The 24,561-nt window shown below is 40.7% G+C and overlaps 3 protein-coding genes across 9 annotated transcripts; 1 reads left to right on the forward strand and 2 right to left on the reverse strand.

Annotated features, from left to right (window-relative positions):
• Positions 1-368: 368 nt before the first annotated feature.
• LOC113010092 (elongation factor 1-delta-like) lies at positions 369-10,939 on the forward strand. 6 transcript variants are annotated; one of them, XM_026148932.1, is made up of 11 exons: positions 369-471; positions 854-874; positions 1,782-1,816; positions 2,243-2,821; positions 3,917-4,034; positions 5,596-5,658; positions 6,482-6,560; positions 7,445-7,539; positions 7,914-8,099; positions 10,089-10,283; positions 10,824-10,939. In XM_026148932.1, the coding sequence occupies exons 3-11, from the start codon at positions 1,803-1,805 to the stop codon at positions 10,860-10,862; spliced, it is 1,368 nt and encodes a 455-aa protein (XP_026004717.1). In that variant the 5' UTR covers positions 369-471; positions 854-874; positions 1,782-1,802; the 3' UTR covers positions 10,863-10,939. The 6 variants fall into 6 exon arrangements, with proteins under 6 accessions (XP_026004717.1, XP_026004718.1, XP_026004719.1 ...); XM_026148933.1 differs by having other exon boundaries at positions 5,620-5,658; XM_026148934.1 differs by having other exon boundaries at positions 5,623-5,658.
• Positions 10,940-10,995: 56 nt separating this feature from the next.
• On the reverse strand, positions 10,996-15,650 carry LOC113010091 (E3 ubiquitin/ISG15 ligase TRIM25-like). Its single transcript, XM_026148931.1, has 7 exons — positions 14,876-15,650; positions 14,012-14,098; positions 13,676-13,909; positions 11,914-12,073; positions 11,761-11,811; positions 11,613-11,672; positions 10,996-11,538 (listed from the first exon to the last, which is right to left on the reverse strand). Exons 1-7 carry the CDS (start codon positions 15,458-15,460, stop codon positions 11,012-11,014), a joined length of 1,704 nt encoding a protein of 567 aa, XP_026004716.1. The 5' UTR covers positions 15,461-15,650; the 3' UTR covers positions 10,996-11,011.
• A 139-nt stretch (positions 15,651-15,789) lies between these two features.
• Positions 15,790-23,753, reverse strand: ftr67 (finTRIM family, member 67). Of its 2 annotated transcripts, XM_026148938.1 has the most exons (7): positions 22,337-23,341; positions 19,655-19,750; positions 19,266-19,499; positions 18,663-18,822; positions 18,458-18,565; positions 17,593-17,685; positions 15,790-16,239 (listed from the first exon to the last, which is right to left on the reverse strand). In XM_026148938.1, exons 1-7 carry the CDS (start codon positions 22,934-22,936, stop codon positions 16,172-16,174), a joined length of 1,359 nt encoding a protein of 452 aa, XP_026004723.1. In that variant the 5' UTR covers positions 22,937-23,341; the 3' UTR covers positions 15,790-16,171. The 2 variants fall into 2 exon arrangements, with proteins under 2 accessions (XP_026004723.1, XP_026004724.1); XM_026148939.1 differs by lacking the exon at positions 17,593-17,685 and having other exon boundaries at positions 22,337-23,753.
• Between the last annotated feature and the right edge of the window lie 808 nt (positions 23,754-24,561).

Here is a 24,561-nt window from a genome sequence, read left to right on the forward strand (position 1 = left end):
ACAGGAGAGGGGGTGGGGAGACCTGCATACCTTTTTAAAGTAATATAAAAGATAATGTGCTGAGGAAGGCGGCACAGCCTGCCAAAACATCAGTAAACTGAGACAGCTGACAGCTAACGTATTCTGCTATGCAGTTCCTGGAGGTTCATGGGTAATGAAGTCTTTGAGCAAAATGGATTCTACCAATTTTGTGCTTTAATGTTAGCTAAAAAGTGAATTCCCTTTATTGTGAGAATTAGTAAACTTGCAGCATGTTTTATTTCTTGTTTTTGACTTATGTTATTTTATATAAATGTTAGATAAGCGTTTAAAATATCGTTAAAGTCGTTAAAACGCTAACGTCCTCCCCCCTCCGCCACTGAAGAATAGAGGGTGCCTGTTAACGTGAGTCCTCTTCTACCGTCGGATTACAGCCGAGGCGGCACGCTAAAGGACTTCTTCTTAGTCATAAAACGTCGAATTAAACCAACAGTAAGTACATTAAAGTTGTATTTTTTCACATGTGGAACATTTTTTAAAAAGTAAGATGATTGTTAACTCTGCAACTTATTCGGAAATTAAAGGTTTTTTTTTAACGCCACGTGGTCAGCTGAACTACAAGTTGGTGGTACTGTGAGAAACTTTGGCTAATGTCAGAGAGTGCAAGCAACCGGCGTAAGCCATCAGTGATATTTACGGTCGTTACTGCTACTTTGATTAGAAATGCATCACAGTTAGAGACTTCTGTTGCTCGTGAATTGTACTTTTCTTTTGGGTTCCCCCTATCCTTTTGGCACTTCTGTAGCTTTATCACAAAGGTTTTTAATATTAAATTGAATTTCAGAGGCTCTCTTGTTTCTCTGTTGCACATTAGCTTCGTATTCTAGTTAACAAGGTGAGTGTCGATGTTGAGGCTACTTTTCAACTAATACTTTAACACATGCACTGGCTTTTGCATTCTGGTGATAATTAAAGTAGTTAACACTCATTTGACAGTTTGGAACTGATTTATTTATACATTTTTTTTTCTTAAACATGTTTCTAGTATTTTTGTCAGGGACTCAATATTCACTAATTAGTTTGTCTTGTAGATCATTTCCCCCCCTTATTTCGTGCAAAGCTCAAAGACATTAGCATTGAAAAGTTCGTGCATGTTTGTGGTTTTTGTTTGAAAAGTGAGTGCAGAGAGTACTGTCAGAACGAATTGTTTTAGATCAAACTACATCCTTCAAAATGATGGCTAACCATTGAAAATGTCTTGAAAAGGTTAAATCTGTACTTGTTTTAAGAAGATGTACCTAATAAACTGTCAAATGAGACTACAATAATCAGCCACAACATTAAAACCGGCTCTATCCAGAGCTACTTTGTCCACACAGTCTGGCAGCGGCTTCAAAGTCTTTTTAAGGTGGAGGTTCTCGTGATTTAGGCTTGTTTCAACACATCCTGTAGGTGATGTGTTTAGCTTTAAGTTTGAGCCCAAGTAGAAAACCTTGGGTTTTCTATTATTCCTCAAGCCTTTCCAGAGTAGTGTGCATTGTGCTGGGACTGTCATTGTTATTTGGCAGGGTGTCCTTGGTTGAAAAGTAAAAGTAACATCTACTTGAATGCCAAACCCAGTGTGCCAATGCACTGCAAGCAGGTGATCTGTTTAATTCATTTTTTACCTGCCAATGGTTTTAATTTTGTGGCCGATCACTGAACACCTGCCATGTGACTGCAAGTTTGTCTGTTTGTTTTGATGTCTTAGGAATGAATTCTGAGTAAACAGTGAATTATTTCAATATCCAATTTTGCAATAGGCACTGTACTTTATCCCCATCATGCCAAAGCAAAGGTGAGCTACAAACTGAGTTAAAATGACTGTTTTGTCTTAGTTAAGGCATAAACAGTGTTTTCTTGTCCTGCTGTGTCTAACGGGAGTGGCCTTTTTCTAGTTTTACAGCATATCTGTCTTTATTTTAATTTTTACACCTTAAATGATAATAAACAACTTGATTTGAAATGGACACGAGGGAAATACTGTAAGCAAAACCTAACCTGAAGTTGGGTCTGGTTTGTTTTGGCATGGCTTGTCCGGTGTGAGATGAAAGTCTATTTTGTAACCTTTCTCTGCATTATTTCATAAACATTTATTCATCAAATCTTATGTAAATAAACTATTGACTAACCAGTGAGTGTGAGTGCAGTACCACCTTCACGCTGAACTAATGGCTCTAGTTTCCACCTGTTGCTTCTTTTCTCTCCAAACAATCCAAAAAAGACAAGCAAGTAAAGAAATGGATCAGTCTTGTCAAAATCATCAGCAAAGCAGAGCCCCTCAGAACGCTGTACCTATGGGAACCTTCAGGCAGGGTAGTGTTCCCGCCCTGGAGAGGGGCATCATTAGTGGAGACAACGTCCAGTTTGGGAGGCTGCGTCGTCACACGCGTCTGTCCCAGTCGGAGAGCTCTGGGGCTGAAGAGGAATGGTTGAGCTCCTCAGTGGAGGCGAGTGGCTCGTATGGTCAAAGCCCCGTGCTGCAGGGTTTGCAGGCAGAGGCAGTGTGGTACAACCGCAATATTCACGATCAGGTTGAGCGTGGCGGACTGCTGTCGTCCTCTCCCCGGAGCCCAAACACCAGAGGATTCTTGCTCTATCACTCCAGACCCAATCAAAGTCACCTGCAGGGTCAAGGACCCTCTGTCACCACAGTGAAGGCCTCCGGTACGCCCCACCGTCAGATTGGCAAAGGCCGCAATCGCACCTCCTCTGAGACAGAGCAGGGGGGCAAAGGTAGCAGGGGACCACACCCAAGGAAGAGGGGCATCTCTGAGACGGAAAGCAAGCCCAAACGGGACAAGTATGACACCTCTGTCATGGAGTGAGATGTGACGTGTGCTTTTTGGCTCATTTAACACTTCTTTTTTTTTTTTTTTTTTTTTTTTTTTTTTCTTCCTGTGTGTTGGCTGTTTATGCTGACTTCTACCTGTGTGTGGTTTTTTGTTTTTGTTTTTTTTCTCCCCATACATAGACCTTCTGGTTGAACTTACGTGTGTTGAGGGCAGGTGGACATGTACTGCATATGGAACCAACGTATGTTAATATGGGGTTATTCAAAGTTTGTTCAATCCAGTAAAAATGCCACAGTTGCTTTTCCCAACCCTCTTATTTACCAGCTGCTAGTGTTACGCTTATTTTTAGATTCGGAACATTAAAAAAAACCCACCTTTCTGACCCTTGTGTGCCTGTACATATTTGTTTTCACACATGGAGTCCAGACGATGTCGGGGTGGCCAGGTTGGGACTTTCTCACATGTGACTTACAACAGGAGATAATTAGCATTAAACTTATTCTCATAATGGAAATGCTTCATTTCATTAAGACGTGTGCTGCATGGATTTGCAATGCCTGTGCTTTTCTTTTTTTTTTCCTGTTTGACTCTTCAATTGTAACTGTCAGGTGTCGACTACAAAGGAATGCCCAAGTTAGTTGTATACAGTTCTCCCCTTTCAAGGGTAATGGTATGTGTAGTCAGGGGGGGTTGTTGGCAGGCAGTGACTAGCCTTTTGTTCAGTAATCCAGACTCTGCAGATCAGGCAACTCTGTTTGTGTGAGTGTGTAGACTGATGACTGACTGCTGCAGTAATTCACGAGCTGAATGTGACAGGGGTAAATCATAGGTTTCATTTAACCATTCATTTGTTGTCATCTTACAGCTGTAGCTGAAAGCATTGGGGAGAAACTAACTGCAGTGTCAAACTTCACCTGTAGTTCCTGCTGTTGTAACCTGTAATACAGCAAAATCAATCGAACGGCTGTCAAAGTTGTTACGTTGCTTTCCGTCTCAGCAGTTTGGCTATAACGCCTAAAATTCTTGTCTCGTGGTTTGCATATAAATTATCAAACTGTTCTGTTGAATTGCTAAATCTCTCATGAATTCTTATTCTTTTTCAGTACTAACATGAGTGGACTGATCTGCCTTACCACAGAAAGCATCTGGTTTGACAAAAACCGCTACGATGAGGCAGAAAAGCGTTTCTACGAGGGAGTCAACGGACCTGCCACGCAGCAGGTACAGAAACTTCATCAATCCATTTCTTAAATGCTAAACACTTTTAGAGGGTTTTAATCTGTAGTCTTTACTCAGAGCTATTCTGCCTGACTCTCTTTTGGTTCATGCCCTCCTGTCGGTGGCAGCGCAGCTCCCTTTTAGACAGTGTCCTGTTGATTCAGGCAGTAGTTACATCATCTTCTGTCACAGCTCATGGCAGCCTGGAGCAGCTGTGTGCATGTGAGTTAAGCCTCTCGATTTAGAAGTGGCTTGTACTAGCAAGAGGGTCAGGTGGTTTGGCAGCTGTCTTATCTTCTCAGGGCTGCTGCAGCAGTTCTTGGAGTTTCTATATAATGCTGGGAAAACAATGAAAAGAACCACATGCAGATAGTCTTGATTTTATGTGCAGAGTTATTTATAGATCTCTACAACTGATGTTGCTTGAGGGCTCCACAGGTAGACATGTCAGTGCATTTTATTGAATCAGGTTGGAAAAAGTTTAAATGAAAGGTCACGTCTCAGGACACAAGTGTGTGGGGGATTACATCGGCAGCATGAGCTGCTGGTTAGGCCATCGTGCCAGGCTCATGTACCCTCAGGTCTGCTCCCAGAGTCTGTAACTTTTGTATTGCTACATCAAATGCAAATAGATAAGACAAGTTTTGTGTGTGGGGGGGGGGGTTTTTTGTTTTTGTTTTTTGGGTGGGAGGGTGTAAGGTTTGCCTCTATTTTACAGAAGGAAAAGGGAGGGGGGGGGAAGCCTTTATTAAACCAGTCGCCCCACTTTTGTCAGTCCTGCACACTGCTTTGTCTTTGACTGCTTCTACTTCATTAGCTCTTTTCCCACACGTGCCTGCGGGTTAGGTGAGATGATGCTATCATGCAGGACATTGCTAAATCCACTAGGAAAATGTAGAGTGAGTACCACATTGTGCATGAACTGCAGATGTTCACCGTGTCATAATGTGGAATTGAAGTGTAAATGGCAACATTTTGTGCAGTCCATATTGAGCATTCACATGCCGTGTAGTACCAGTTTTTGTTTTATAATAATCATAATCATCATCAGTGGTTTTTAATGTTTTGCTAGCAGTATACGTTGGTGTCGTTTCAAAAACGGGTCTTGCACGTAATTGTTGTAATTGTTCCTCTCCTTTATTAATACGAGATTCCTTCTTAAAAATCTAATGTTAGTGATCAAGATTAAAATGAACTATTTTGGTTATCACCAGGCTACAGTTGTTACTTACAAATATGGTAACTTCTTTCACTGTAATACAAAGATTGTTTGTTTGAGGACCAGTAATGGAAAAATGACACAGACTTTAGTTTCAGTGGGGGGGGAAAGGACAAGACTATTTCTTTGGTTTAAGGTGAGGTTTATAAGAACTTATTTTCATGGGGGGAGCAAGGAGGACAACCTGTAGTTGGTCTGCTTTTATTCTTTCGTGCATGTAAATATGAGCACCAGTTGACAGTAGTATCCCAATAAATTGTAAAATATTGATCTCTTTGTACCTACATCTTCTACTTTTCCTGTTGTTTTCATGTTTCCCCCCTCATTTACCCTTTACATCACCGGGTGCTGGTGATAACTGGCGTGCAGCAGGCCAAAGGTCGCCAGCAGAAACGGCGGCACAGAAACGTAAGTCGGTCGCACAGCTTTGCTGCTCAGGCAATGCTGGAAATGCTGCATGAATGAGACAGCAATGCTGGCTGCGTCTGCTGCTGCCTGACCTGGAGTGTGTTATTCATCACGACATCATGGTATCTCATCCTGTTCCACCACCTCTCGCCATCCAGCTTCCTTTTCTGTCTGTCAATATAATTGATTTAGACTGCTTCTAATAAAGCTGATTTCATTTATTCTAGACATTGTGTTATGATTATAGTTGTGATTATCAGTTTTGATCAAACTGCTAATGATTCTTGGAAGCAAACTGTTTTCTGAGAGTTTGAGTTAGATAAGGTCAGTATCAGCCTCCCAGCTTTGTTAAAGACTGGAAGCAGAAGGTTAAAAAGGCAGATGACAATTTAAAGGAAAAGAGAGCTCTCATTATACTGTCAGTCACCATAAACTTGTTTTGGGATTTTTTTTTTTTTTTTTTCTTTATTTTGTTTTGTTTTTGTTTGTTTTTTGGCGAGTGTTGTATTTCTGTTCCCCATTTTAAAGCAGTTTGCTTTCAATCTCTTTGTTAACAGGCTGGAGGCTAATGATGAATTACTATCACTCTGACTCGGAAAGAAGCAATCTTGTTCTGCTTCAAAATTCATTGGAGATGGAGTTGATTTCTAATCAGTGTTTTGTGTTTAAATCTTTTTTTTAACCCCTGCATGTTTTTTGGTTTTGCTTGCTTTTTCACATCAGCCTTGGGTTTGTTCTTGACCTGTGCGTTAATGCATTTGTTGCTGTGTTTGCTGTCCTGCAGTGTGACTCTTGGTGTTAATTTGTGGTGTTCTTCCCGCAGTCATCCTCACATGCAGGAGACCAGGAGCTGGTTTCACGCATGAAGAGCCTGGAGCTGGAGAACCAGACCCTGCACAAAGGTTTGTGCTTAAACTATAATACACATGTTCAAGATTTTATCGAAATAAAACATGACATTATAAAAGAACTGCTCGTAGTAAAATATTGCAGGGCGGCAGTCAGACGTGTTGCACAGTTTCAAGATGAGGTTTTTTGGTGTTCCTTCAGTTAGGTTTGCAGCTTATCTGTCAGGACAGTGAGCCTTGATACATCAGTGCGCCAAGCTGCTGCACCCAGATGTTTGCCTGTACACAAGTGTGCACATTGCTACGACGCAGACCACAACAGTTGTAGTTTGTCTGTTTATTGCAGTGATGTTAATGAGCAGATTGATCAGGACACAAAGTCAAAAGTTTAATTCCATGAAATTAAAACTACTGATTTCTTTTAAAGAAACTTTTTTTTTTCTTTTCTTTTTTTTTTTTTTTAACAAATAAACCCCGTGGTTGAGCAGATTCTCAGTTTGTAGCTTTCATGATCAAAATCGGCCAAAACCAGTATCAGGTTGACCTTAAAGGTGTCTGGAATCTGAATCACCCAAAAAAAAAACGGTTTAGTGCAAATCTATTTAAAGGGTTTACTTAATCATCTTGACAGGTTCAGTCTTTTCTTACATGCATACATCTGTCTGCAGGGTGTACACACCCATGATGAATGGTGGTAAACAATCAATTTGGCTATTACTGTTACAAAAATGTAGGAAACTGTGGAGAAGTTCAAAGCAAAATGTGGAGAGGCTGATGAGGGATCGTAAACCAGCACAAACAGATTTGAATGTGTCAAAGTCAACCCTGATAACCTATACATACCAGCTTGAGATGTACCCTTATTTGTAAGCTTGTTTTTGCTGCCCCCAAGTGGCAAATGCATGTATTTGACTTTGACTTTGTGTTTGCTTGTGTAGTGGTGGTTGAGATGAGGGCAACCCTGCAGAAGCTAGAGTCCAGAGTGGCTGTGCTGGAGAAGAGCCCAACACCAGCAGCCATCCCTGCTGCAAAGGTAGATGCTGTGGGATGTTCATAGCTTCTAAAACGGACTTCTTTCGGGGGGTCCTACAAATCTTCTCTGTACTTGAATTCAAGTTTTGATGTTAATCAAAAGGGAAACGTGTACACTGGCAGATCACACTTTTGGTTTTGATTTGAAGTCATTTCTTTAATCTTCTGTCATGTGTGTGTGTGTCCTTGTCCTTGTCTGGTTGTTTGATTGTATTTTTATTCAAATATCTTGTACCTGCGCCCCTTCCTTATTTCATATAATCAATTGAAGTTCCTTTCCTTTATGCCTTTCACTGTGATGTTTTGAGTCACGCACTAGAAAGACTATTTGTAAAATACACCATCTATTCCCTTTTTTCCATCTGCATTGTCCAGGTTGCTCCAGTCAAACAGGAAAAAGTGATAAATGGTGACGATGATGACATAGACTTGTTTGGCAGCGACGAGGAAGATGAGGAGGCAGAACGTATAAAGCAGGAGCGCTTGGAGGCCTACGCAGCCAAGAAGGCAAAGAAACCAGCTCTCATTGCTAAGTCATCCATCCTGCTGGATGTCAAACCTGTAAGTATCTATTAGGGGTGCAACGATATTCGTATCGATATTGAACCGTTCGATACAGTGCTTTCGGTTCGGTACGCATATGTATCGAACAATACAACATTTGTAATTTATTTTATCAACTTTCCTTCCGACGATGCTGTCTGTGTTGAGCGCTCAGTGAATCTGCGTTTGACTACTCCGCCTAGGCTGCACTGTCGAGCGCAGATCCACTGAGCGCTCAACACAGACAGCATAGTCAGAAGGAAGAGCGCAGGGCAAGCTAGCAAGACACATGGACCTCCCCCACCCTCATTCAGATCTGGCGTTTGGAATTATTTTGGTTTTCATGTGACGTATGACCCTGAAGGTAAGCGAGTCATGGACTAAAGTAAAACAGTATGTTGGATGTGCCACGCAATGCTCAATTACATGGGTGGGAACTAGTGTGTTAGCGCAGTTAGCTCGTTAACGTGTTGGCCGTCTAGCCCCATGCACGGGGCGATCAGCGGTAGCTCGTTAACGGAGATTTGCCGTGTTGTGGCGTTAAGGTCATTTCAACGAGATTAACCTGAAAGCACTAGTGGGAACACAACGAATATGACTGCACATTTACGCCGACATCATCCTAGTGCAAAGACAAAAACAACAAGCATGCTACTAACTTTAGCCGAGTCATTTAGACAGCTGTTAGCACATGATTCTCCTTATGCTGCTGAGAATATAGCCCAGAAGAAGCGGATAGTATAGCTTTTATTTTGGAAAGAGACATTTCTCTGTAATAAACTCTCTTTTCCAAAGATGAGTGATTCCTCAATCAGATACAGGGCTTGCAATATCGCTAGCCCGACGTCCTGGAGCTAGCGATTTTTTTCAGTCGGGCTACCAAAATCTATCTCTTCCCTGCCCGTCGGGCTATTGTAGGAAAAATATATGTCAATGCTTTTGCATTCTTTCGGAAATGTAGCTGGGTAATTATGTCATTGGCATCGGTGAGCCACTGTCAATATGTGACATATTGAAGTCGCGTTTGAATTTGCGCTTGTTTTTTTGCTTTCACTTTGCAATTGTGTGAACTGTGTATAGAGAGCGACAGTACTGATCTGTGAGTGATGATAATTTGTGCACCAATTCCTCTGACATCGTCTTATTAATCGTTAGCTTACTATGCAAACATGACAAGTGAAATCTCCCGCAGCTTAAACATGTGAGAGGTTGATCGCGCAGAGAATCGCTGAGCTTATGTGAGTGCGTGTGTAAAAGCAGCAGGATTTATATTTGACTACGATGACCTGGATGACTGAGAACCTTCACAGACAGATATATATTTTAGTTCTGCTGAGCCAAATAAGACAGGTCAGGGTGAAGAAGTGACAGCCAAAGAAAAGCTTACCACAAAACGGAGAAGTTATGACAAATCAGACTATAAGGCAAAAAGAAAGTGCAGCTTTATGGTTTCATGGACAAAAGAATTTCTGTGGCTGCAATATGACGAGCTAAATAACCAGGGCTGCACATAAGTGGTCCGCAGGTGCACATTCGCTGTCAAAATAAAAAACACGCACAAGGGTTAGGGTTAAATTTAAAAACGGTACTTTTGAGTTAAAATATATATTTATAATTTTAATAAATGACAAATTAAAAAGGCATGAACATTTTTTTTGTATCGAAAAAATATCGAACCGTGACACCAAAGTATCGAACCGAACCGTGAATTTTGTGTATCGTTGCACCCCTAGTATCTATCGAAGCATAAAAGATTTTCACATGTGCAAGTTTTTCTTTAAAATTTTAATTTGATACATTTTATTCGTGGTTAAGGGTTTTGGGGGTTTTTTTGTTTTGTTTTTTTTCTGGTAAATCCTGAAAAACTGACTAGTCTGTAATAGTAATGATTGTTGAAGAGGAAAAATTTTTTTAAAAACTTTTAAGCGATACATTTTAACTGTAATGTGAGCTGTGTCATTGAACCCGATTGGTATTTGTGTCTCTCCCCTTCTTGTGTGTGTTTAGTGGGACGATGAGACGGATATGGCTAAGCTGGAGGAGTGTGTGCGCTCGGTGCAGATGGACGGGCTCCTGTGGGGAGCTTCCAAGCTGGTGCCAGTCGGCTATGGCATCAAGAAGCTGCAGATCAGCTGTGTGGTTGAGGACGATAAAGTTGGCACAGACATCCTGGAAGAGGAGATCACCAAGTTTGAGGACTATGTAAGTAACAATCACAGAGGTGTAAACAGTTTGTGGTGTTGAGCCATGTTTTAACTTACATTTATGCAACAGTTGTCACAATGCAGCTGGACGAGAGTTTTACATGCCAGTGTTCAGATTAGAAATGGTTCCCTCCTTTCACCAGACAAATATTGTTTCTCCAAAAATGCTTACATCCTTTGTAATAAGATTATCTATATATAGATAGGTTTGTTTTTGTTTATTAAAGAGGTGGTTTCCTCCTCTTTATGGACTCCTAACTCTCCATTCATGAATCTAGTCGTTATCTTTTATTCTGCTCTGAGATATGAATCGAAAATTCATTTTACTTTTTAATCATTGGTGCAAGAAATCATATATTGCAGTAAACATTTAGTGAAGACTTCTCACTCACTCATCACAAAAAGCATCTTTTACCAATTTTGTAAGTTAATCAGTAAAACAACTTTATTTAAATAATGGCTTTCATTACATTAAATCTTAATAGCATAAATATGTTGCAATAACTGACTTTGCATTCAATTCTTTCTTCCTCTGTAGATCCAGAGTGTCGATGTTGCTGCCTTCAATAAGATCTAAGCTCCTCCAGCCCTTCACCTGCTCCACCAAAGTGTTGTTGCTGCTGCGGGTGTGTGGTTAATAAAAAGAAAAGCAAATCTTTGAGCACAAACATCTGCCTCAGTTTCCTCATTCTCACTGAAATGAATTATTCTGCCTGTCTTCACATGTTAAATTGAGCACAGCTTCAAAGTGGAGCCCAGCCCCACCCAGAATCCAGGGTATAGAGGCTGCGTGAATGTGATCTTCTCTTTGTGAAGCAGAACCATTGCATCAGAAACATTAAAGAAGGATAAAGTCCCACCTCTGAAATCTAGATACACTCCTATTCTGCAAGCACACTGGGCACTGAGAGTCATGCTCTCCTTATTGTGCTGAAATGAGCAGGCTGTGGGTGAGCAGTCCAGGCTCCACGATTTAGAGTTGTGCCCCAGCTTGCACTCGCTCCCTCCTCCGGCCCGGCTCATGTTCTTGTAGCACACGCCGACGGAAACCCCTCCGTTTCCGGTCCACTCGATCTCCCAGTAGCAGCGTCCAGCCATCCCGGCCTTACACAGCACCTGTGCCCAGCTGGTGAAGCGGTCTGGGTGGTCCGCGTAGGGCTGCGGGTCGGCGCGTGTGGTCACAGCTCGTTGCCCGTCAGAGAAGCACAAGTAAGAGTTGGCAGTGTTCGGGTCCAGGATTATATCGTTGTAATCTGGACAGAAGATGAGCGTGTGCTACAGATGACTGTATTTGATGGTGGTATGATTTGTAAATGATCGTACTCACATTGAAGAAAATCAGCTCTCGTCTTTGGTTCTGAGTTGTAGGGTATGTCAGCGTCTTTAACTGTTAGATTTAGAGGATAAAGGGTTAAATTAAATTTAAGTGACAGTTTTCTAAGTTGCTTTTGTGTGTGAGGTTTAGTAAATCTCACCTTTAGACCTTTCAGAGTTGTTCTTACTGCTGCTTTCTTTCAGTAAAGTGACTGAAAATGTAAATTAGAAAATAAAGGTGTTGGGGTTTCTTTGTAAATCGTGTGTGTTGCAATGAGAAGTGAAGTAAAGGGTACATTTACGTCACTACTTACCCTTTTCAGATATTTTGGAGAATTCTTTTTGAAGTGTATCATCCAGATTGTCCTTCAGGTTAACCAGCGCCCCTTTCGTGGTTTTATACATCAAATAATGAAGCGCATCAGTGCTGGGCATCTCCACGGGCTTTGTAGGGAAGTGAAGAGACTTGCACTTCTGCAAAAACATTCAACACAACAGCATTTGAATTAGGGCTGTTGGATATAACAATATATATCGGATGACCACAACTGTTTACGGCAATATTTTTTTTTTTCATCGTTTTGACGGTCACTGTAGTGGCTATATTAATTTCTTAAAGTTCTCTCTTTCTCTTATAACCACACTGTGGACGGACAAGCGCCTGTTTTTATGCATTAGCAACAATGATGGTAACACTATCGTGTGTCCGCTTGTTTATTTTCCATATAAACCTTTCACAATAAAGCTCAGGATCCTGTTGAGACTTTTCAAAATAAACTGAATCACGTGAAAGAGCAGATTATTTACGGATGAGAAGTAAAAAAAGATCCGCCATGTGCTAAAAAATAAACCTTAGACTCAAATGTTAGAACAGGCTTTTCCCCGCAGCACGCCGTGTAATAAATACTCAAAGAAAACAGTCGTTACAACTTATGTCTAAAAATGTATCGTTTCATGCATCTGTTAAAACACTCGACTCCAGGTACATCACGCGCAGCTGGAAACACTTCCCGAGCTGCCCGAGATTCACAGAATTTACAGAAAATGTTACATTTTTGTGATTTATATCGTCATCGGACGATAGAATTCTTATATCGGGATATGAGATTTTGGTCATATCGCACAGCCCTAATTTGAATACAAATGCAGCAGGTGTAAATAAACCAGGAAGGCTCGCAGAACAGTTGTGGTGAATCGCTTACAGCCCAGACCATAATTAAAGAGCAAGTTTTATTTATTTATTTTTAATTTAATAAAAAGGATTAAAAGGAGACAAAACATTTAAATATATTATCGTGCTGAATACTTTGGATGTGTTTGATAAATAGGCCATTTGGCTGCAGTTCAAACATTACTCAGGTTAACATGGATCCAAATAGGGGAAAGCAGGGTCATAAGACGACAAGCATAAGTCGGCAGGTTTGACCTTTTCCATAGTTCTGCATCAGTAAACATACAGGAGTCTTTCTGGGAAGGGACCTTACAAAGTGCCTTTGCCAAATGATGTGTGACTGAAGTTCACTGCAACTCTGCAACTTCTGAATTTTAAAGTTTGTAATTTGAGTTTTCACTTCAGTTTTTCTCATGCTAAGTTTCAGATTTGTCCTTGATTCTGGAGATCCTGGAAACACTTCAACAGACGCTGAATGAACTTTAGTGTTAGTAGCTAAAGCTGATAGCACACGTGTCATTTGGATTATTTATCATCCTCAGTTAAATCTCACTTCATAAGTAAATATAGAAATTACAGTGTACTTAGTTTTAGATGTGATTAATTTCAGTAATTTTTAAGAGGAACAGTGAAAGTAAATTATCTAGACGTTAGTAAAATGGGAAATAACCTCACTGTCTTCTGCCTGATTAGAATTTCCCTCACCATCCAAAGCCAAAAGAGGTAAGTGAACACTAAACTGAGCAGATTGTGTATTTATAAAACCCCTTTCTGGCCTCAGGGCCCCAAATCAGCAAAGTATATCAAAAAGCTTTGAACGTTTCCCTTATAAGAGAGACTTGTGGTTAGATTAAAAACAAAAGTCAATCTTTCCCACATTTTTAGTTCAAACTTCAGTTTCACACCTGAAGAAAGTGGATGTGGTCTTCAGTGTGAGAGAGCTTCTCCAGCTCAGCGCCGGTCCTCTTGAGCTCGGCCATCTCCTTCTGTATCTTCTCCAGCTCCTCCTCAGCCTGACTGACGGCTGCTTTGCCCTGGACTCTGATCAGCTCCTTCACCTCGCTGTTCTGTTTCTCAATGGATCGGATCAGCTTGGAGAAAATCCTCTCACTCTCCTCCTGTGCAGCCTCCGTGGAGTGCTGTGGAAGATAAAAGTTTCCTCTTTTGGTCCCCTGGATTCACTGGAACTGCACTTTTGACAAAGACACATTTTAAAGCTCCTGGAGAGGAAATTCACTCACCTTGATGTATCTGATTACGTATCGTAGTTCCTTCTCACTCTCCTTCAGTTTCTGCACAGACTTCAAAGAGGTCTCCTGGAGTTTTTTCTAAGAGAATACAAAAGATGAATATCAATCACATGGAGCAGTCCCCTGTGCCGCTTAGGCGAATAATTTTTCGCGGCTGCATTTCACGGTGGAAAGTTTTGATTTCAAAAATCAAAGGATGGCAGTACAGTAGGAGGCCTTTGGTCTTCCAGCCAAGATACAGCAGCAGGACCAAAGCACACGTTACTCTGCTTGTGTTCAATATTTTCAATGCTGAGTTTTCTTTATTTGTATATAATGGCTATCACTGTGACTTTGTAGCCTTTTCCAGAGTGACACATATCAGTGACTTTGTCTTTAAAGCAACACAAGAAAAGATGAGAACAATCTTAGTCTACTTCATATGTTTTAAGTGATTCCTTGATTCAACAGGTCTGGCAGCAAAACTCAGCTTTCCAAAAAATGTCGATTAAGAGTTTTTTGAGCTTACATCATAGACTGTACACATGACCTTATCTGGAAAAAAGGAAAATATTCAACAAGCAGCCTAACAGGTAACAGCCTCTAATTGGTCGGTTTTTCTTTCTTTCTCATTCCTCATCTGGCTCTCTCTGGCTTTAACACTTACCTCTACAGACTGAGGAGTACTATCCCTAAGTACTGATTTGATATGTAAATCTTGACAAGTTTCCCCTTAAAATCCAAATTTGTGCTGCCAGTAAAAGCTCTCTGTCTAAATAAAGGTCTTAGAAAGCCAATAGAAGGTCAAGTGCACATTTTGAATTTCAAATCCACTCAGAAAAGATTGCAAAAAAAAAGAAAAATGCTCAAACCCACCTGCTGTTTTGCCCTCTCGTCCACCACGGAGACAGTTTCATGGCCCTTATGGCTCTCTTTAACACACTGCGAGCACACACAGTGCTGGTCATTGTGACAGTACAGCCTCAGTAACTTATCGTGCTGTGGGCACAGCTTCTCTTTCAGCTGATCCGAAGGTGGGATCAGCTTATGTCCCTTTCCACGAAAGCGTTCTTCGTGGGCTTTCAGGTGAGAGGCGCAGTACGACCCTACGCACATAAGGCATGACTTCACGGCTTTGCTTTTTCTCACCGTACATGAAGTGCATTTCACCTCCTCTGGTTTGCTGGATTGTTGACTTTCGGCCTGAAATCCGGTTTTCTGAAGCTTTTCCACCAGTTCACCCAGAACAGTGTTCCTGCTCAGGAGAGGTCTCGGGTTGAACACCTGCCTGCACTGAGGACAGCTCCACTGACCTTTCTGCTTCGCCCTGTTCCAGTAGTCTTCAATGCACTCCAGGCAGTAGCTGTGTCCACAGGGGATCGTCACTGGGTCTCTTAACACCTCCAGGCACACTGAACAGCAGAACTGGTCCTGCTCAACAGAAATCGTTGTGGCTGCCATTTCCTGCACTCTCGACTGAAACTAGAACAGGCAAAGATGGGCGTAGTTCACAGGTGTGCTGACAGCAGCTTCTCATGTTTCACCTGCTGCAACCTGAAGCCTCCAATCACAGCCAGCAAAGAAGCAAATGGGCCGTCCCAGAGAGCCTGTGCAAAGACCAGCCTGACAAAGAAAACGCCTCCAGGTCCTACATCAGGGAAGCTCCTGTGAGATCACATTTAAATACAATCTGATATGAGGCTGTACTGGAAAATGGCATTGTTTTCGTGCCTGGAGCCAGCGTTTTGGTCACGGAGCTGATGTGTAAACAAAAACCACCCGTGAGAAAATGTAGTGCGTTTGTTTTTTAATGCCAGCATGTCAAATAATCCACGTTATCATTGAAGCAAATATGACTGTTTACAGAGGATTACTGGGTTAAAAAAAATAAATAATATACCTTTAAAAGCATCTAACACTGAAATAAAACGCACTAAGTCAGTCCTGCTTGTTGCTGCTGAATACATCGTCAGTGCGATCTTCACAGATGCTTTTCTCGTGCCTTTCCCAACACTGATTACATTTGAGTATAGCAGAATAAAAAATTTAAAAAAAAACAGCAATTACATGACTTAAGTTGTAGTGTGGCTTTGTGTGTGGACAGCACTTGATTATAATGACGTTCCATCAGGGTGAGTGTGTGAAAGTGAGGTTTGATGTCCTTAAGAAGTCTTATTTCCTCCTGGGGTGAGCACGTCGTGGAGGGTGCTTATGTCTGGATCCCGAGGAGAATTTAGAGCCTGGAAAAAGAAGGAAACAAAGAAAAATCTTTTTTTTTTTTTTTGTCTTTAGCACAAATAAATACCACAACTTATACCAGTAGAGTCTAGCTTGAAATGTGAGGAAGGGGTAAAGTTGTTACTAATTTTCTGTTTAACCACTGCTTAATACTGGATCGAGCCTTCTACAAAGAATGATGATCAACAACAATAGCTACGTAAAAAGATAAAAAGATCAATGCACACGTGTGTAAAAACAAGCTTTTCTGGAACAATATGAATAAAAACCAAAGTCCCGCAGCGTGGAAGCGATTGATGTTCTTTTTTCATTGTTTTCTGAAGTTTTTGAGTTTTTTTTCTTTTCTCATTTTGTGACGCTGTTTAACAGAATTTAGATTAAGTGAATCGATCCCTGCCTGCCTTTAAGCTAAAATGTTCAATCCAAAAACCTGACTTAGCAGCAATCAAATAGCCAGCATGAGCAAACATTTTTTTAAAGTCAAACTTTACTCCGGCATTTTTTTACAAGATTATATCAGATTTGTCACGTGGCTATAGATTTATCTCAAAGTACTTTGGCTGATCCCTTATTTCCCAAAGGGTCACCACAACGGATCGATCCATGTTTTTGTTTTTTTTAAATATCGGACTATCAAATAGAAGCTTGTTTCCACTCCTGGAAAACAGTGAAAATTTCAGCTCAAACTTGTTGGAAAATAACTAAAAATTGAGAAAATAATTTAAAATTTCAAGTTATTTTCACAGAAGATAGAGTTAGTAAGTGAGAATTGTGAGATACCCAAACAAAAACTTTTAAATAAAAATCTAAATTGTAACTCGTGAATGTTTTTAGTGCCAGAAATGAGCTTCCATAAGTTCCTGACACAACCCTCCCATTAATCAAAGCTTGGGATTAGGACTAGGAGTGCCACGCAGCCACATGAGAGCACTGCTTGCTGACGTGTATCAAATAAAATTTAGGTCTCAAACTGTGCTGAGTGGCTCCAAAGTGTAGAGCTTCACACATCCACCTAACAAGGGAACGATCCCAGGCGGAGACAAAAATCGATATTTAAAGATTCTCGACCATCTGGCTGAGCTACTTATTAACTAAAGATTAGCTTTAAAATATTGACTATGTAAACAAAACACAACAAACAAATCTATCAAACAAAGAAACAAGAGTTAATATTTGCACAAGTTCTTGTTACAGTGACACCCGGCACTGGCGGGTTTAAGCACATCTAAACTCAATCGGCTTCTTTCTTTATTACACTAGAACAATAATATGAGCAGAAGGATTTGCATGTGGTTTGCTTGAGTTAAGTGGGTTTCACACACGTGCAGTAAATACTGTTTAAATGTTGTAGTTACCAAATGGTGAAAAGGAAAACGCTGGAGGTCCTGGAGTGAGGAAGGGGTTGAGAGGGCTCACATGACTTTGGTCTAGACCAGGCGAAGGGATCACTGCGATAACAAAGACGGGTAACAAAAAGAGGTTACTACAGTCTCAGCTATCGGTCTTTATCTGCAGATTCAGCAAAGCCAACTGCTGTGAGATAATAAGATCAGATTAACATGTCTCATTTTTCACAATTAAAATAAAAATAAAATAAACAGAGTTTTATCAGGACAGAAATTTTACATTTTTAGTGTGTTTTTGGTGACGTGTGAGAGTTTTTTGTGGATTTATATTAGTCTTACTTAAGTTTGATTTAAGGCAAATTCCTTCTAGAAAAACAGGAAAATATTCATTTTGTTTTCATGTTACACCAAACATGAAAAATATCAGTGTAGACCACTGAGCTTTTGATAAAGTGGATGAATTTCTTTTATATTTATATCACATTTCTGTCAGTATCTCCCAGCTGTTACAACAATATCACCCAATTATTATATCACTTTATATTTTTTTATTTAGATATTCTTTATTTTAACTGCCATTTATTATCTAAGAGTTGTTTGAAATCAGTAAATTATACATTTTAATCTTTAATATCTTAATGGTGTGTGACCCTGCTGCCAGGGGAGGTTTATTTAAATACGTGCGACTATGTAAAACCCTAAAAAATAAATGTATTGAGCTTTGTAAGAGTGTTTAATCCGGCGCAGATAAGATGGTGATTTTGATTTAAAAGAGTGATTTAAGATGATTAAAAATCATCCCTGACCACCAAAACTGCTGCACTGTTTAAAACTGTTAATAAAACCTGTGAATGTGACACACATGAACACTCACATGCAGCTGCTTCCATTTGTACAACTTCCAGATTAAAACTTCGATCCACCACCGTGCAGTCAGACTCGACTGAGAGATCTGGATTCCTTACAATTACGATATTTCTCACTGTAAAAGATAAAAAAGTAGAACAACGTCAACAGACAGTCGACAGAATCATTTATGGTGCAAAAAATTAAAATGTGATACAAATCTTTATATCTACCTCTCTCATAAATGCTGACACATCCGTTCTGACAGACCTCCTGCAGAAGCGCCTTAAAATCTGACACAGCTGTCGTCACCGGGCCGAAGATGAAGTCTGGGTCCGATGCAACCAACGGCGAAGCCGACAGCACAGGTGGAGCATGGAGGGACTGACAGCTCTAAATACAGACCAGGAACAGTGGTGAAGATAAAACTTGAACCACTTTTTTTCCCAAGACTTTGCTGTGGCGGTGTGTTTATGAATATTTCAGCACATGGTGGGCTTAGCAACATAGAGACTAGGAAGGTAAGCTGACGCAGAGATGTTTCCCAGCATGCTATTTATACAGAACACAACAAGGAAGGGTGAGTAGCAGAAATAAGTGGAGGGGTGGCATTCATGACAAAAGACAAGACATAAAATGGTTTGGTCAACGACCACAAGGCACCAGATCCAAGGCTGGGACTACAGTAGTGAAAGATTATCTACGAATGGGTCTGGATGTGATAAAAGCTTAGGAAATTCCTAAGTTTAAGAACTCCCTACAAACAGGGACTATTTTCATTGTGTAGCATATCGTCACAGTAAAATGTCCTGAGAGTGTGATAAACTCTTATCCACCTGAAGGAAATGGATGGGGTCTTCAGCGTGGGAAAGCTTATCCAGTTCATCTTCATTCTTCTTCAGCTCGCCGATCTCCTTCTGAATCTGCTCCAGCAGCTTCTCTGCCTCACCGATGGCCGTCTTCTCCTGAGCTTTAATCAGCTCTCTAACCTCAAAGCGCTTCAGCTCTATTGACCGAATCAGCTCGGAGAAGACTGCGTCGCTTTCCTCGGCTGCTGCACGAGCCGAACGCTGGAGGGAGACAGAGAACAGAACGCCAGGCAAAGAGTGAAGAAAGACCAAAAAAAACTTCAAAAGCTGATAAAATAGCAAATGTAGACCTTTAACAGTAGAAAGATTAGACATTTTTACCATCCAACAGTGAGATGTTGAACATCAGCACTTACGCTGAGAGAGAAAATGGCTTTTCTCAGCTCCTGCACCTCCTTTTCTCTTTGCTGAATCCTCAGCTGGGAGCTCTGCTTGATCTCACTGAGCTGCCTCTGAAGAAAATCAAAAATCAAAAGTCATGTAACTGAACAGAAGTAGATGCATTTCATTCTCTGCTACATTATCCAGATTTCCTGCTACACTGGGCCTGTGCACGGACTGAAGTCAGTTGTCACTAAAACTGAATCACTAAAAAAAAAGAGAAGAAATTAAAAATTATTATGAAGTCTTTCAGTTGTTTAATTCTTTGCTGCTTTTATTCCACACAAATACCCAAAAACAGGTTTGAGGAACTCCAGAGGTGTTTCAAACCCAAACTATAAACTTCACATCTCTGCTCCATTTCTCTGACGAGTCTACAGTTAAACTGTTTGGTCCTACTGTGGATCAGGCTGAAAATGTATTCTAGATTAGATAGTGTGGTGAATTAAAGACACCGAAACACTCAGTGATGAACGTTGGATCTTCTTAACACAAAGGATCTGAGTTATCTGCTTTAATGCGTTCCTCATTAAAACTGCATCACAAATTATGACTCGGTAGTAAAACCCTGAAAACCACTGAGACCTTTAAAATACAATCAATAGCTCAGTTCACAATAAAAGAATAATGAACAGCAGCAGTTAGCAACAGATATACAGAAAATTAAATGATGTTCATTTGCGTGACTATTATTTGAACATGTAAGCAGTGGTTTATATGTTTGCCTATCAAATGGAAAGGCCCTTGGTTAATTCCAGGAAGAGACCCAAATCAATTTGGAATTACAGCATGTCAAAATTTACATGAGGGTGTCAGCTTTTCTTTCTTTTTCTTTTGGTGAGATAAATAGGAAAAGATTTGCAGCTTTTCTTTAGATCTATTGGAGTCATTTTAAATATTTTTAAGTTGGTTGCACTTTTTTTCCCTCGTTTCTCTAAGTCAACTTAACAAGTGGCTCCATCAGGTAGTGATTTGCTCAGCAAGTGAAGCGGCGCTGATTTGATTCCAGCTGGAGACACAAGTCCCTTTGGGGTTGTATCTGGTGGAAAACTCAAACATGTGGCGCTTGCAGCTGTGACAAAAGAGCAGCTGAAAATACATTCTTCCTCTCTAAAGCACCCTGACACTTAGTCACATTGATTTTTATACTGCTGTGAATAGGGACAAATATTTGTTCATGCATAGGAGGCTCTGTGGTACAATGGTTGTCATGTTCATCTTACACACAAAAGTCCTTCAGGACTGAAACACAAACCCAACCTACAAGCAAATGTACATACCAGATGAATAAATGAGTTCTCTTATAAAGGAACAGACAAAGTTACCTTTAGTTGAGGATTATTTTATTTTGGAAAAATCTGGAAAATTTGACTTCTTTTCTCACATTTGATGTAAGGTAGAATACAACCCTACAAATGGCAACTGATTGACAAAACCAAATCAGCGCTTTAATGAAACATTCAGAGGTTCATAATTAAAGAACAGACAACACAAAATTAATGAAACAATGGGTTGATTTATAGATAATTACATGGCAACCACTTTGATAATCATTTCAATGCAGCTTCCAGCCTCTCAAATGTCTTTAATTATAAGATTTGCAGCTTTTCATTTTACCCGTGTGCGTGTGTGGTAGATATGTGTCTTTTCTGCCCCATTTCTCTAAAGCATCTTAACAGTTAGACTATTTTTGTCCCCCTGTGAATGGGTCCCTGGATTAGATTAAGTCTTCACTTAAAGAAAAAGAAAAGACACATTGTTTGACTCTGGAGTGGATTCAGTCCACTGTTAAAAGACGATTTTAAGAGAAAGTGCATGTTGGAAATGTCAACACACATTTGCATCTGTGGATTATGTTTATATGAGAAAAAGACTATATTCACTTTAATGTTTACCTTAAGCTGCACTGCAGTATTTAGACTTTTTAAACCCTGACTACAGTCATACGGAAAAAAACTCTAAGGAAGCAATTAAGATTTTATTTATGTAGCACAAAAAAGGCAAAGTGCAACAAAAATGCTAAAACATAGAAACAAAAAGTTACCCAAAAAGCAAGTTTAAAAAGCTGCTTTTTAAAAGAAAGCACAGACCACACGCTCAGACAGAGAAGGTTCCAGAGGGTCTCAGGGTCACTGTTGCAAAAGCTCCGTCCTATTTTAGTTCTCAGCTTTGTATGTTGCAAAGCCAGCAGGCCCTGATCACATGACCTCAGGGACCTGCTGGGGTTGCACGATGGTGCCCATCCCTGCAGCGCTTTAAAAGGCAAAACCAGAATCCTATAGTGGACTCTCCAGATGATGGGGAGCCAGTGCAGCAGATTTAACTGCGGTGTGACATTTGAATACGAAGGAGACTTAGTCAGAACAATTGTACTTGTAAGGTTCTTACCTTTGCTTCCTCTGGCAGTTTGCTATAGTTTAGATTTAGTTAACTGTGTCAAAATGTTTTGTTTCCCTTTAATTTTTTTTATCACTTTAAGTGTTGCTTTTAGTCTTTTTATAATATGGGGATATTAGTGAGGGGCAGACTGGGGTTTTAAATCAGGGAAACACTCCAGACAGCACATTGTGGAGGCAGTTAACTCAGCCTCAGAAAAAAGGGAATGAGCTCCATGTAGGAGGCTTCCTCCCTCTGTGTAATTCAGGTGAGGTGATTACCTTCTTCTGCTGTATCTCCTCCTCAGCCAGCACCGTGTCGTGCCCTTTGTGCTCGTCGGTCAGACACAGGGAGCAGATGCAGCGCTTGTCGGTCCGGCAGTAGACCTCGAGCAGCTTGTCATGTCGCGGACAAATGGTCTCCTGGAGCCGCTTGGAGGCAGCCACCAGCTTGTGTTTTTTGAAGGCTGAGGACTCGTAGTGAGGCCGGACGTGATCATCGCAGTACGACGCCAGACAAACCAGGCAGGAGCTGGCCGCTTTGCTCTTCAACCCGATGCAGACGTCACACTCCACGTCGCCGGCTTCGGCAAAAGTTCGGCCAGCTGTCGGTGCCGCGGCGTCCTGGAGTGTCGTGTTCTTAAATATCTCCACCACGTCGGCCAGAATGGTGTTCCTGGCGAGCAGCGGCCTCGGGTTGAAGTTCTGTCGGCACTGCGGACAGACATAAACCCCGAGGTAGTCGTCCTGGTCCCAGTAGTTCTGGATGCAGCCCGAGCAGTAGCTGTGTCCGCACGGTATAGTAACCGGGTCCTTCAGCACGTCCAGACAGATGGAGCAGTTGAACTGGTCCTTGTCCAGGAGCACCCCGGCTTGAGCCATCGTAGAAAACACCAAAGTACAGCTAGAAAGTGACAAATAGCTACTGCTTTGTTTACAGGAAGAGAATGAGGGGGCGTGGCCACTGAGGGCTTTAACAGGACTACTTCCAGTTTCTGTATCGACGGTCGGCAAACGACGAATGGGTGCTTTGCTGCCACCAACTGGCACGGAGCGGGAGTGAGGCGAACAACAGGTTTATCGTACTGCAGACATTCTGGCTTGATGTTCAGAAATGGTAAAAACCAAATATTTCATTCGATTTTGCAAACTGTGTTGTAACGTTATTTTGGTTATTCTCTTAAACGAATTTAAATTATATATAAAGTCTTTAAAATTACTTCTAGAAAACAAACCATAAAAAAATATAATATTCCAAAGCATCTACCCACTGAAATTGTTATCTGAGATAAATCACGTCTTCTATTATAGTTGTTGTTTTTTTCCCCGTCTTTCTCTCTCTCTTCGCATATGTGGCATTTAATTTGTAATCTGTCTAGATGTCTATATTCGCTGTCTATATAACGGGGAAGTAAGGGTACTTAAATTGAATTCTAATAACTTTTTACATGTACTCCCTACATTTTTAAACAAATATCTGTACTTTCGACACAGACGTGTTACTTTTGGTTAAACTGTATCATTTATAGCGTTTATACTCGGGACTTGGCACACTATGGGAATAACTGCACGCAGTCTGCGTGTTTACTGATGTTTGTTGAGCTTTGTCAAGGTTGCATTGAAGTGAGCTTCTGAGCATACGCGATGTTTTCTTAATGCGATATGATACGGGACTTTGTAAAGAGACAGTTTGGCTTGTTGAATTCTGTATCAAATGCATCAAATGCAATTTAAAAAAAATATCTAATAAGTATATAATAAAAATATATCATACACAACAAGATATAGAAAAAAGAAGAAAGGGGTTAAACAGTTCCAAGTTCCAAAAAATCTGATTTTTTTTTGGGCTATTTAAGGAAGGAAGGCAGCTGTTGTACCTGCTGGTTTTAGCCCTTGCTCAGTGAGTAAAATGGGTCGTTCCAGACATTGCATCGAGGGAGAAAAAACTTTGATCAGAAAGTTGATTGGATAGAGGAAAACTTAAAAAGAAGTGCAGAAAATAATTGGCTGCTCAGCTAAAAAGATCTCAAATGCTTTGAAATGGGAAAGAAAACCCGAAACACGTGGTAGAAAAAGGAATACTACCATCCGCCTAGATCATAGAATAACAATAATGGCAAAGAAGCATCCAGTGATGAGCTCCAGAGAAATAAAAAAAGATCTCCATTTACTTGTGAGAACTTCAGTAATCAGAAGATGCTTATGTGAAGCCAAACTATTAGCAAGAAACCTTCATAAATACCACTGCTGAAAAAAAAACACATGTATTGAAAAGGTGACAGTTTGCCAAAGAACACATTGACTGGCCTAAAAAGAAGTGGTGCGATATTCTGTGGACAGATGAGAGTAAGATTGTTCTTATTGGGCGTAAAGGCCACTGAATACAAGCCACAGTACACTTTGAAGAAAGTAAAACATGGAGGTGCAAGCATAATGGTTTGGGGCTGTTTCTCATACTTTGGAGTGGGGCCCATTTATCACATAACAGGCACCATGGACCAGTTTCA

This window comes from Astatotilapia calliptera, chromosome 18, assembly GCF_900246225.1.
Source record: "Astatotilapia calliptera chromosome 18, fAstCal1.2, whole genome shotgun sequence".
NCBI classification, from domain to species: Eukaryota; Metazoa; Chordata; class Actinopteri; order Cichliformes; family Cichlidae; genus Astatotilapia; species Astatotilapia calliptera.

Bases quoted from the DNA above. Each gene is read 5' to 3' on its own strand.
- LOC113010091 (XM_026148931.1), bottom strand. From the start codon at position 15,460: ATGGCAGCCACAACGATTTCTGTTGAGCAGGACCAGTTCTGCTGTTCA. The intron at 12,074-13,675 runs GTGTGAAACTGA...ATGTTTTTGCAG, and splicing joins ACCACATCCACTTTCTTCAG to AAGTGCAAGTCTCTTCACTT. The intron at 11,812-11,913 runs GTAAGTAGTGAC...TTACATTTTCAG, and splicing joins CTCCAAAATATCTGAAAAGG to TCACTTTACTGAAAGAAAGC.
- LOC113010092 (XM_026148932.1), top strand. The intron at 8,100-10,088 runs GTAAGTATCTAT...GTGTGTGTTTAG, and splicing joins TCCTGCTGGATGTCAAACCT to TGGGACGATGAGACGGATAT. The intron at 10,284-10,823 runs GTAAGTAACAAT...CTTCCTCTGTAG, and splicing joins TCACCAAGTTTGAGGACTAT to ATCCAGAGTGTCGATGTTGC.
- ftr67 (XM_026148938.1), bottom strand. From the start codon at position 22,936: ATGGCTCAAGCCGGGGTGCTCCTGGACAAGGACCAGTTCAACTGCTCC. The intron at 18,566-18,662 runs GTAGATATAAAG...TATCTTTTACAG, and splicing joins TGTCAGCATTTATGAGAGAG to TGAGAAATATCGTAATTGTA. The intron at 17,686-18,457 runs GTGAGTGTTCAT...TTGTTATCGCAG, and splicing joins ACAAATGGAAGCAGCTGCAT to TGATCCCTTCGCCTGGTCTA.